Genomic DNA, 13,032 nt, shown 5'->3' on the forward strand with positions numbered 1-13,032 from the left:
TCTTTTTGTGTGTCTTTTATCCTATAATCTTTTTATCCTTTCTATATACAGAACAGTGTATAGAATAGTTGCTTAAGACATGTTTTTTGAGTGGAATGAAATCTTTCAGGGTCTCAGTTGCTTCTTTTGAAAAAGACATGATAGTTTTCCTTTTCCTGATAATTTTTCAGGTTTTCTTTTTTATCTCAGATCTAGGTTCCCATTTGAACTTTCATTTGCAGCAAAACAGAGATTTGATAGAGATGCTTGAAGACCCCTACACAGCAGTCATAAGAGAACTAACAGCAAATGCATAAACATTTGTTTTATTTAATATTGACCTATTTGTTATCATTAGCTAATAATGATTTTATTATTAGCCAATAATAACTTCTGGTATTAGTTAACAAAAATAATGGCCAATGCACATCCCTATTATAGGAGCAGAACAAGGCAGTCAGTAAAACTGGGTAAGACTGTTCAAATAGCCTAATGAGGCACACAGTGGACATTCAATAGACATCTGTTGAATGAATGAATGAATGATGAATGCATATTTCATTCCATTGTAAAATGAAAAAGAAAAAAGAAAAAGAAAACCCACCTTCTAAGAAATGATTTCACTTCCCTCCCACAGTTTTATTCCACTATGATATAAATAGGTCAAATCTGACACAGTAGAAACAAAAGCAACCATGGAGACTATGTGTCTGTATTCTTCTAATATAGTAACACTATATTAATAGTAGGTCCAAGGAAGCAAATAAACATGGACATTATCTGTGATAGGAGGGATCTAGCCTTCTCATGCTTAAAATGATTCCACCTTGGTTAGATAGCTGGCTTTATACCCTTTGTTAAATTCAAAGGCAAGCTTTGGAACTCTATATCTTCTTTTTTCTTCCTGCCCAAGTTTTGTGCTCCCCAAAGCCCTTTGATAAAGGAAGCCTAGGAGGCAGTAGTCATGAGTGCTGAATAGGGGATAACCTGCAAGGAGGCAAACCCCAATCTCACAAGGAAGTCACTGTGGCTGCCAGAGCCATTTTGTGGTCAAGGTCACATGGCATGGCCATTCCCTTTGGTTAAAGATTTTTCAGCAAATTGTTGTAATCCCCTCTTTCATTGTCATGTTTTATGAATGAAACTCAAAATATGAAGCTTGATTCATTTAAGTAAAGTTTCTTTTTGACAGACATTTTAAAAGGTGTTAAGAATCAAACTGAAATCTCATTCATTCACCTTTTTTTAAATAAATCTGGGCTATGACCTTTTACTCATCATCTTTGACATTATACAAAATTCTCACTTTCCAATAAATACTTTTGAAAAAAATAAAAAGCATCAAAATGCTCATTTTACAGTCTTCTCTCTACCACAAGTGTCCATCTTTGAAGGAAATAAAAGTAAATCATCTGAGTTTTTAGTACAATTACTGAACAACAGATGCCCTTCAGCTAAAGAAAACACAAAAAGAAGTCCTTGTTACTTTAAAACTCTGAGGTTACTATTTCAAAACTTTTTCACTCTGAAAGACTCGTGCACTTTGGGGAATGCAAAAGTCTGCTATTTATTTAGTCTCCGATGAACACTGTAAGAAAAAAGCAGAGTAGTTTAAACTGTTTGAAGTAATTTCTTTACATAGCTGGCTATATGTGGCTTTAACAACTGCAGGGATTATTGGTTGGGAAATGGAAGGGAGGCAAAGGTTACATAGTTCTGCTCAGTAAGGGTATCCATGATGATAACCCTCATGGTGACGATAATCATCCTGGTAGCCATCTTGGTAGCCTTGGTGATAGCTATGGTAACCATAGCCAGCATATTCATCTTCAGGGCACCTCATACCCAGTGACTGCTGAATGGCCATTTCTTGTCTCCTGAGTTGCATGGAATCGATTAAGTCATATACGATCACCATGGACCACATCGGAGAAGGATACCAGGACTTGACATTTCCGTCTTTCCCAACCAGAAGCATGGAGAAGTACTCGGGACTAACTTGAAAATAGTTCCGTATATCTTTCACTAAATGGGCAGGCAAATCTTCTCGTTCAACCACAGAGCTTCCTAGAATGGGATTGAAATAGAAGTCATCAATGAATTGTGGTTTTGTAGTTCAGGAAAAAACAATATGACAGGACCAACCAGGGAACTCAGCCCTCCCTTCTTTTGGCATATAAGGCTGTAACGCAGGAATTTTGCCATAAGGAAACATCAGAATTATTTATACATCATTTTAAAATATAACAAAATGGCAGGGAGACAAGGCATGAGTTTCAGCTGGGGTCATGTGTCTTTAAAGAGTATAATATCCCCCAAATACCTCAGAATAGTTATCAACTTGGCCCAACCTCTGAGAGAAATTTATTTCTGCTTCTAGTACTTATCTTTCTTGCTATTTTATAATATTATTAGTAATGAACTTTAGTACACATCATGTCTCTCTCATAGAAATGTTAGAAGAGGTAGAATCAGATGCTAATTTAACTCTAGTCAGATTTGTTTCTTGTAAGCTGATCATTAACAAAGACTATATTGTCCATGCTCCTGAACTTGTTTCCCCTTAGAGTAGTAACTCATTTCTTGGCAACCAAAGTCATTCTTTCAACTAATGTCTTTATAGCCAAGAGTAGTTTTTCATCGGTAAATGTGAGTGTAGGAAGGATAGAGGCAAAGAATGCTATAAAATAAATTTAGTGAAATTAAATAGACTTAATGGAAGAAAGAGATATTATTAATTACTTTTCTAAGTGACATTCTAAATGGATAATATTCATTTTCTAGCATTCTCTTGGTCTCAAGAATATGCTTTATGTGTGTATGTATGCATGGGCATTAACTTGGTTAATAGTTACTTTAAAACATATTACCATTGATTGGGAACAATTCCAAAACTCCTCCAATATCTTCACCAAGGCCTAGCAGTTTCAAAATTGTTATATGGCGCAGACCTGAGGAGAAATGAGAGTTGTAGTTATTTTATAGCAATCCTTTTCAAATAGCCACCATTTACTACTTCCCAGAATTTTGCAGTTAAGCATTTAAGATAGCTTCCCAGAGTTAATACATATATTTAACAAGAAAATGAGATGAATAATTTATTTACACATTAGACTTCAGGATTTTTTTTAAATGCCAAAATGGAAAAAGTACTAAAAGTACTACTAATTCTGTAGCTCTCAGAATTAATTTCAGGGTTTGAAGAATGTTCAACTGTTTTCGCAGATTGAAATAGAAGAACTTGGTCTTAAACTGTGATTTGCATCCTCTGGAATGATGAAACAAGACATGAAGCAGTTAGTTCATTAAAATGTCTGAGATTCTTTGGGCTGGCTGGTGCTTGGAAGGAAGCTGAGCCAGAAATTGCAATGCCTTCCCTTAGTAGTTTTTCTCATTAATTTTCAGAGGAAGGACTGGAAGGTCAGAGACTTACTTTGCTTCAGTTGATAGAGATCCTATCCTAAGAATTCACCTAAGACCCCTTAGGTCAAAGTATGCCCTGGAGATTATTTTTAAGAGTTCCAAAGGGGAAACCTTGGGAAAAGCACATTATTTATTTCAAATATGCAGCTGAATTTAAAGGAAGAGGGTAATTTGCTTGGTAATTGCTGGGATCCTTTAAAAAATAAAGAAGATGAAGGGATACAACAGACAGAAAGCAGGAAGGACAAGGGGGTTGTAATGGCACAATACTGAGATGTCATGAAGATCTTGACAAAGTCTCAAGCCAGACAGTAATCTGGAGTTAATCATCTAATAACAGTGTTAGTTCTGTAGCCTAGTGATGGGGGATAGACAGGCTGAAAATGGACTTCTTTTGAACAGAAGCCCAAAGGCAGTCAGATGTAGCTTTTAGGGGAAACTGTATATATGTTTTTCCTGTTTCCTTTCAGTACATTCAGTACACATAGTTCTAATAGGCAAGGTTGCTTCCTACCCAAATACCAAGCATATTCATCATGTGAATCACATTTTCAAATACAAGTCTGTGAAATCAACAAAATAAATATAAGGCAGGCTAGTTTTTTTTTCCCTTCACTTTTTCCTTATGGAAATGATTTTGATCCTTGGGATAAACGTTTGTGTGTCACAAATGAAAACTAATCAGTGCTCAGGAGTTTATTATCTGAATTAAAATAATTTTCAATGATGTGGACTTAGGATCAAGAAAACAGGTTCAAATAATGCCTCTGACACTTAAAAGCTATATAACCATCGATAAATAATTAAAACTCTCTGAACCTCAGTTTTTTCAGCTATAATAAGGAAATATTACACATATACATTATTATTATATTTGAGGTATATAATATTTATGGTAATTGAAATAAGATTTCAATTAGATTCAATGAGACAATACATAAAAAAGCATTTTTGCAAGAGTTAAAGCATTCTATTTTTATTATTAAAAAAAAAAAGAGGCAGAGAAAAAAAGAGCCTGTAGGAATAGCAATGGCAAGATTTCTTACCAAAATTGCAAGCCTGACCACTGAGAGCAGAGAGCTGTTGTGAATATGCCCAATCTTCATCATTAGGAGCAGAAATCACAAGTAAACGCCTCCTCCAACGGAATCTGGGAAGTAAGCAATGGAAAATTAGGCTTTGCATGATCAGAATTGGCTGTCCTCCCCATTCCAAAGTCCAAAGGACACCTCTCACCTGCACAGGACACCATTTGGGTCTGAGTTTCTACAGTGATTCATGCTGAAACAATGACATTCCAAATCCTATTTCTAACTATGGGTTAGATTAACTCTGCAAGCCCTCTCTCTTTAAACTTTGATAACAGAGTGTGCCTCATCTAGTAAAGTGTTATACATACTTTCTGTTATATTGATGTATCAGTATACTGCTTCTCCAAACCTATTCATCCAGTTTTATTACCTAAATTATACGTTTCATGACCATGTCACCTCTTCTCAAAGATCCATTCCTATTCAATCAGCTTTACTGCTCCCTAGGCCCTCTCTATTCTAATTTCCCTGTCTCCTAGTCCAGATCCCCTGTACTTATTGGAACCACCAGTTCTCTTCTCAACAAACTCACCTCCATCCTTGAACTCTGAAAGCAATATTTTGATAGTCTATTTTAACTGATACCAGACTCTCCCTCAAAGACATATACCCCTTGCAGTTTTCTTTGGTGGAAGCTTTTCCTACCACTCCTACATTTCACTGGGCCAGAAGGAAGACAGGACATATTCTGCTCAATGGCTTTTCTTTTATTGACACTTTTCAGTATTATTTCCTTTTTGAAATCAGCACAATTCACTTAAGCCACTCTTTCCCTCAACTTCGTTTCCATTATCTATTAAAATTCAGTTTGCTCTCTTAACTTTCTCCTTTCTTGGTGATTTTATCCCCTCTTCACAGTCTTCCTTTGTCACCATCTGTATGCAAGTATTCTAAAATTGGAATCAATGGACATTTTTTAAAATGGTAATTGTATTTTACGTTGTGCATTTAAAAACATTATCCTGAGAATTCCAATAGTTTTATTAGAGCATTAAAGAAGTATGATACATTAAAAGTCAAGAAGCCTTAACTTGCAGGAATTTCATTATTCATATCAAGAGCCTCTCTACCAACATGATCACATTATTCTTCCTTTCTGTTGACCTTATTAATGTGCTATCAACCACATATTAGCACAGATGTATCAACCAAACACCTTATCACCTTGTAGCATGACACTACTTCATGATCTAGAACTTTAATATTTGATAACCTCACTTTTCATCCTTCTCCCATTCTTTGGCTCATATCAAACCTATTATTTATCCTCTGGCCTTTTTGCCCGTCCCTATCCTCTTAGGTTGATCTTTTATTCTACCTGAACTTTATTTGCCCTTGAGCCCACTGATATTTTAACGCTTCAGTTACTTACAATTCTAGAATTCCATACATCTCAATCAGCAACCATTTTTAACTTTATATTTTTATGCCTGGAAACTCCCATCATCTGGTTCCTTTCATATTTATTCAAGACTTGCATATTGTTGAGAAAGTGACAAAATTGAGTTTATTTCATTCATTAGAATTTTATCATACATAAACTCAGCTGAAGCATATCTCTGGGGCATGATGGTTAGGATAGAGTACCAAACTTTGGGTCAAGAAGATTTTTGTCCAAATTCTCTCTAGATATGTGACCCTATGCAAAACTCTTATCCTCTCTAGAATTCAGTTTTCTCTTCAGTAAAATTAAAGTTTTGAATTAAATGTTATTCCAGATATAAATCTATAATTCTGTGTTACCTGACAATGCTCCATTTTCATAAGCTACCTGAAATTTTCCACAATGACTTTTCTAAACTTTTTCGTTTCTCTTTTCATTCCCAATTATATTCTTATTTTCCACATTTACAAATATATGACTTAGTCTCCTGCTTTTCTAAACTTTTCGTTTCTCCTTTCATTCCCAACTATATTCTTATTTTCCACATTTACAAATATGTGACTTAGTCTCCTGCTTTTCTAAACTTTTTCATTTCTCCTTTCATTCCCAACTATATTCTTATTTTCCACATTTATAAATATATGACTTAGTCTCCTGCTTCACTGAGAAAACCATATTCTATTTAGTTTTCCAAAATTTCCAGTAACATCAACCACTCTCTTCTTTCCCTCAAGTAACAGAAGAAATATCCATTCGAGAATCCTTTCCTAACCCTCAAGCTTATTAAAGCTATTACCTTCCCTCTGTTATTTCTAATTTATTCTGTATATCTCTTGCCTATGTAATTATTTGTTATTTCCTTTTGACTGTACTATTTCTCTCTGTGGTATCCCATTTTCCAATTATTTTTTAAAAAGTACTCTATCCATTATGCCATTTATCTGCCCCTATTTTTTCATTTCTATTTTTACTACTACCACTCTTAACATAGACGAGTGTATGTCCATAAAACAGAAGTTAATAGATGCTGTTCTAGGAATTGGGATCATGTCCACTGAACATAGTTTGTACCCTGTTCATTATAGTCTTACAAGCCAAAAGGGCATTTTTAAAGGCTTTAAATGATTATAATTTATACAAAAAAGAAGTAGAACCAAGTAACATTTTGAGGATGTTTGAGATATATTCATTAGGGAAAATATGTTTTGCCTTGTATTTAAAGTAATAGGAGGATTGTAGTGGGGTCAATTTGAGCTAAGAATTAACAAAAAAAAATGGCTTTCATATTCATTTCCTTCCCTATCAAGTCCCACTGTTTTGGTATTGAGACCAAATGTACAGAACAAAAATAAATGGCCTCAAGAGTAGGGGGGATGGGGATGTGGAAGTGTTGCAAAGGTTTGAATGACTAGGGAAGAACACAATACCCTGTGAAAATATTAGTTTTAAATGGAAGGCCTTTAATGAGCCTTACTGAGAGCTATGACCATTAAATGAGAATGATTCCTCTTACTTGTTTTTCTTAAAAGGGAAAGAAAACATAAAATCTATGTTTAGAATGGGGGGAGGAGAAGTGTGTGCTCAGCAGGAGGGCAGGGCAGGGCAGGAGGGTGAGATGTCAGGACTGTCAGGGATTCCAGGAAGATAGCTTGGTGACTGCTGTCAGGGTCTGTTCTGTACATTCTTCTGCTTTTCTAGGAATTTTGCCAGACCAGCACTGATCCATCTACCCCGGACCCAACTAACCCAGACTCCCAGGCCTCACACAGAGCTATGAAGTCTTCCTCTGGATGGAGTTATTTTGGGTGATGTATATTTTGGCCTGTTTACTTAACTATGCCATTGAATGAAGTCCTGACTTCTGTGGTATGTGATTCAAGACCTGCTGTCTCAGACATAATGAACAGCAGGCTGTTTCCTTGCTAAGTAATGCCTCTTTCTCCACAGGGGTACCCCAAGAGTTCTGCTGGTTCCCCCCAAGGGATTGGTACTTCTGGATATGGCACAGGTTGTGAATCTCACCTCACTGCTTTATTATGGAACAGTGGTTTCCCTGCCAGTGTGGCTACTCTGCAAATGAACAACTCTTAAGTTGTACATGTATTTACACATCTCACCAATATTCCCAAATAAGAATATATTTAATACCATTCCCTGTGGTTTTGTTCTTAAGGAGAGATAATTATAGGCAAAACAAAATGAACATTACTGAAGACTAGACTAGCTCCAGTGTCTGCTAATACCATAAAAAATTTGGAGAAAAAGTTCCATTTGAAGACAAAAACCAAGTTAATTCTGCTATTTTCCATATCCCTCTTTCCTGAAGTTTTAGCTTTAGAGGTTTTTACTCACATGCTCCTCCCTTTTATTCATCCCTTGCAACTAGAGAAACTATCTAGAATAAGAGACATAGAACATAAGCAAATGTGAAACTATGAGCAGTTTGGGTTAGTACATTGGGTTGAGGTAGCATTTTCTCAAATGAGCTTCTATTGCTAGAAATGGTGATAATTTCTTTAACTGAGAACTCTTTTCATTTAATCCTGAATGTCCCCCTCTGCAAAAGGGTTAGCCTAAGACAATAGGCAAAATTTACAATTTTATTTGATGGCATTGCACTGGGGAAAGGTATAAAGTCATGGGAAACACATTACATTTAGAGGCTCTAAGAAATCTTGGCTTTGTCCCTGATTTTGCCCCTTATTGGGGACATGACTTTGAGTAAATACTTTCCTCTGTCTGAACCCCAAATTCCTCACTTGTAAAATGTAAAAATTGTACTATATGGCCTCAGAATTCCTTCCAGGTTGTTAAAAGAAAAAGTCTCCCATTGTGATACTTATGACTTGATATCTCCCCACCTTTTATTTATTGGTAATGAGCAGGGGAGGAAGGAGAATAATAACATGAGAATGACCATTCTCATATCATCTTCGAAAGACAAGGGGGCTTAGAAAATAAAACAATAAAAGGAGTGACTGGATTGAGGAGGCAGGATAGCACTTTCTGGATTCAAAATTACCTTGTCCTTTCAAAAGGAGCAGCACCTCCAAATCTATCAATTTTGAATAAAACTTTCAAGGCAAAAATTACAATTTTGTCGATAATCTTAAATAAGGAGCACACTATGGAGATGCTATAGCAGGAGAGAAATTCCTTAATTAGACTGAAAATAGTGGGAAGGACATAGTGAAGCTGAATACAAGACTTCTGCCAAGCAAAAATCAGTACAATTATAATTGTTTCCTCTTCTATCTCCTGAGAGATCGAGATCTATTTTTCTTTTTTCCCCCTTTCAATCTTGCCTTATTTTTCAAGACATAAAATAGAAAAAATAACCTTTTTTCTTTCTCTGGCCACCAGTGAGATCTTAGGTTAAGGAGCACTTTGAAAATCACATCAATTTTCAGTCTGATGCCATGTTCCTCATAGGAATGCACATTTATCCGTATCTTTAGAGTTATTCATTTTTTAAAAAAATATTTTCTCAATTTATAAAAGTCATTTGGATAGATTTGTACATTTGCATTGAACTATATTCTTGAAATCTTAAAATTACATTTAGATATTTTGGACACTAAATAATTATTTGATATCTCAAATTTTCCCAAATTTGTATTTCCTTTGATTTAGGTATCCAGGTAGAAGTAGCATGGGAAAGAATATTGAACTGGGATTCAGAAGATTTGGGTTGAAATTCCAGTTCTATCTTTTGCTAGCAATATTTTAGAGAAATTACTTCTTATCTTTAGGCCTCAATTTCTCCTCTGTAAAATGGGGGAGGGGGGTGGTAGATTATATTTCTCACTCTGACTCTACTATTCTGAGATCTTGTAAGTCAACTCATGGTCAAGGAAAATCAGTCATCTGTACTCTGTGCCAGTAAGAACCATGAAAGAGAGAAATTATTGATTCAAGATCACAAAGTCAGTAGCACAGGCATGAATCCAACATCATAATCCTCATTATCAGAGTCTTTTCCAAGTAGCAAGAGAAAAAAATAGCCTCCTCACTTGATAATTTTCTGTGTCATTCTTAAAAATTGTATTGCTCTCTCTCTATATATAGATATAAAAGGATATAAAAAAGATATAAAAGGAAAATGGATAAAAGGAAAGGATAAAGACCTTACATATCTACAAACATTTGTTTGTTGTTTTTATATCAATATTTTGGCCTAATCACCTAAGGTGATTTAAAGTCAAATAAAACCCAGCCATTCCTAAGGGTCAAAAGGACATGTACCTGGATAGGAAGTTCTCCAATGACTGTTTCTTGTCCTCCTTGCAGACAATGCCCTCCTTCTTCTGCCTTTCCATATCTTTGATTCGAGATTGGAAAGTGTCAATCAAATCAAAAACAGACTTCATTGCTATGGGAACCTCATAGTATTGCTGTTTGAGAAAGAAAAATGAAAAGACAATTAGATACTCAAACTCTAGTTACTCATTAGGACAGTTTTTCTTCAATTGGGGATTGGAATTGCATTCCCCAATCTGCCTAGAGCAGCATAACTTTTGATTACAGTCATGGAAACTGAAATATTGGGGCTCATCCATTTAACTTATTGCCCCACACAGTACTGCTTTCTCCCTTTCTGAAGTCCTGAATGAAATATCATGACTTATACTTTCAGTGTATTTCAGGTTTACAGAACTTTGACTGTGAAGTCACTCATCTACCCCCAAAATTCTTCACTATGAATATATATCCCAGTTTCACTTCCCTTGCCTTTGATGCTGAGCTGGTTCTCATGTACTTTACAACAGAAAAAAGAAGTGAGGAACACCATCTTTAACAAAGAAAAGTGAATGAAATTACTCAATTAAGTCTATCTACAGTAATAAACCTATGTAAAGAAACTTCTCAGCCTATAAGAAAGGTGGAAGGGAAGGGAAAGAAATAGTGGCTGAAAGAAGTACAGAGAAACTGTTCTTGTAACTCAGGAAAAGGTAAATCTGATGGAAAATATGACTCAGGATCAATGAAAGAAATAGGTCAAAGTCTTACAAATTAGGTAGAAGTTTTTTTGCCTCAGAATACATTCTTCAAGAAGAAAGTCAGAAAGCATTGGACATGACAAATAACAAATAATATAAGCAAACATGAAATCACATGTATTTAACAGTCAAGAATAAATGAATTGTAGATAGGCTGACATACTGGAGTCATCTGTCTGTGTATAATCAGGTCACTAGTGGGTCATGGCAGAGGTGAGAATAAATACTAGGTATTGTATTGTGATTCAGGAGTTTCTTATGACTTTTCATGAATAAACTACTGATTGAAAAAAAGGAAATGGATAAAAATGATGGCACTATTGCTCTATCCTACAGAACATTAATCGTACCAAAATAGCCCAGAAATCATGTTATCCAGCAAACAGTTAATCTCTCTGTTAACTTAAATGGGGGGAGGAAGTAATAGTAATCTACTATGACATTGCTTAGAATGAAATGGGCAGCTAGGTGGCATAGAGTGCCAGGCTTGAAGTCAAGAAGACTTATCTCTCTGAATTTAAATCTGACCTCAGAAACTGTGTGACACTAGACTAGTCATTTCACCTTGTTTGTCCCAGTTTCCTTATCTATAAAATGAACTGGAGAAGGAAGTGGCAAACCCCTTCACTATTTTTGCCAAAACAAAACAAACAAACAAACAAAACCAAATAGAGCCATGAAGAGTTGGACAGAACTCAACCACAACAATTACAGTGAAAGCTCATTTACAAAACACCATGGAGGAGCAGGAGAAAAGATTTTGAAATCATGAAATTGAAATTGAAATCATGAAAAATTATCGAAGAGTAAAAGGGACGACCAAGACCTTGGTGTGAGATCCAGTAAACCAAAAAGGTTAACAAATAGATCTAATATGGAACTTATTTACTGGTATTTTGATAGATTTAGTTTGTGAGTAATAATAACAAAATCACTCCATTTGGATTGTTTATTAATACCTGATAATAATATTATACTTAGCTAGTAGCAATAGCACTTTAAAACATTCAGTCCAGGAAAGAGTGATCCTAACTAAGCGCCTATAGAAGAAACTATCAGAAACAAAATAATGTTAAAAATGTTCAGAGTATATCAAATGAAGTTTTTTTTCATTGAAAAATATCATCATAGTACTTTTATCATCAAAAGGCAACTGAGGAAATGTGAACAACTATCAAGCTATCTGACAGTTCCTTGAACCCTACAATATTTGTGAGAATTGTCTATGTATATATTTAGTAAAATGAGATATGACACAATCATATATGGGGAACTCAGGCCTTCATTCATTTCCTTCTGCATACCTATAATATCTTCCTGGAAGTCTAGACCTCATTTCCCACACCATCTAGAGCTGTGGAGCAATCAACAAAAGTAAATTTAAGTATTTTACCTTGTTGGAATATCTAGAAGTTTGGGGCTGGGAAATACTGATCTAGAGAGTTGTCCCAAGGTGGAATGGTTCTCTGCATATGTACTGGTACTTAATTTATAGAATAATATGATATTGGAGCTAGAAAGGCTCTTAGACTATAGATCTTTATATAAAAATTGATGTTTACTGAATGTGTGCAGCCATGTATGGATAAAAAGGAACGAACTAACTCTCAAAATCATCCTCTAAGGGAAAACCCTAAAAGCTAGCTGAGAAGAAGCAATCATCATTGTGATAGCAGCCTATGCTATCTTGTCCTTACTAATTCTTTTGCATATGGCTAAGGCAGAGCTTTTTAAGACTGGAGAGAGGCAGGTAATGGGAATGGGGAAGAAAGAATCAAATTCTTGCCAATTTCAGAGAAATTTTTCTTCAGTAAGTAAAATAAAATTAAATAAAGTCTGCAACTTTCTGGCATCTCATGAATTCCCCTGAATCTGGATTCTTGTTCTATGAACAACCCAAGCTACCTGCAATTGGTCCAAAGTTACATAGCCTGATTATCTTCTGGAAGCTTATAACTTTCCTGCTACCTCCATCACTATTTCAATCCTTACTGCCTCTGCATACCAATAAGGCACCAGCTGAAGAGAGTGCCTTCTATTTAGGGCCAAAGAACTAACTCCATTAGTGACTCCTGGTTTCCATGTTGTTGACAATATATTTCTCTGTTGCACCTTAAAAACTGAAGTCAACTCAACAGCTTCCCTTCAAAATTTT

At 35.4% G+C, this 13,032-nt stretch overlaps 1 protein-coding gene across 1 annotated transcript in view; it reads right to left on the bottom strand.

The window, feature by feature from the left end:
- Window positions 1–286: 286 nt before the first annotated feature.
- The window catches only part of CCDC80 (coiled-coil domain containing 80), a 36,268-nt gene continuing 23,522 nt past the window's right edge, over window positions 287–13,032 (bottom strand). The window contains exons 5-8 of the mRNA XM_003763586.4: window positions 10,123–10,271; window positions 4,449–4,552; window positions 2,850–2,930; window positions 287–2,046 (exon numbers count right to left, since the gene is read on the bottom strand). Of these exons, the coding sequence (XP_003763634.2) occupies window positions 1,700–2,046; window positions 2,850–2,930; window positions 4,449–4,552; window positions 10,123–10,271 (681 nt within the window). The 3' untranslated portion in view covers window positions 287–1,699. The remainder of the gene's footprint in view (window positions 2,047–2,849; window positions 2,931–4,448; window positions 4,553–10,122; window positions 10,272–13,032) is intronic.

Source organism: Sarcophilus harrisii, chromosome 3 (genome assembly GCF_902635505.1).
Source record: "Sarcophilus harrisii chromosome 3, mSarHar1.11, whole genome shotgun sequence".
NCBI lineage: Eukaryota > Metazoa > Chordata > Mammalia > Dasyuromorphia > Dasyuridae > Sarcophilus > Sarcophilus harrisii.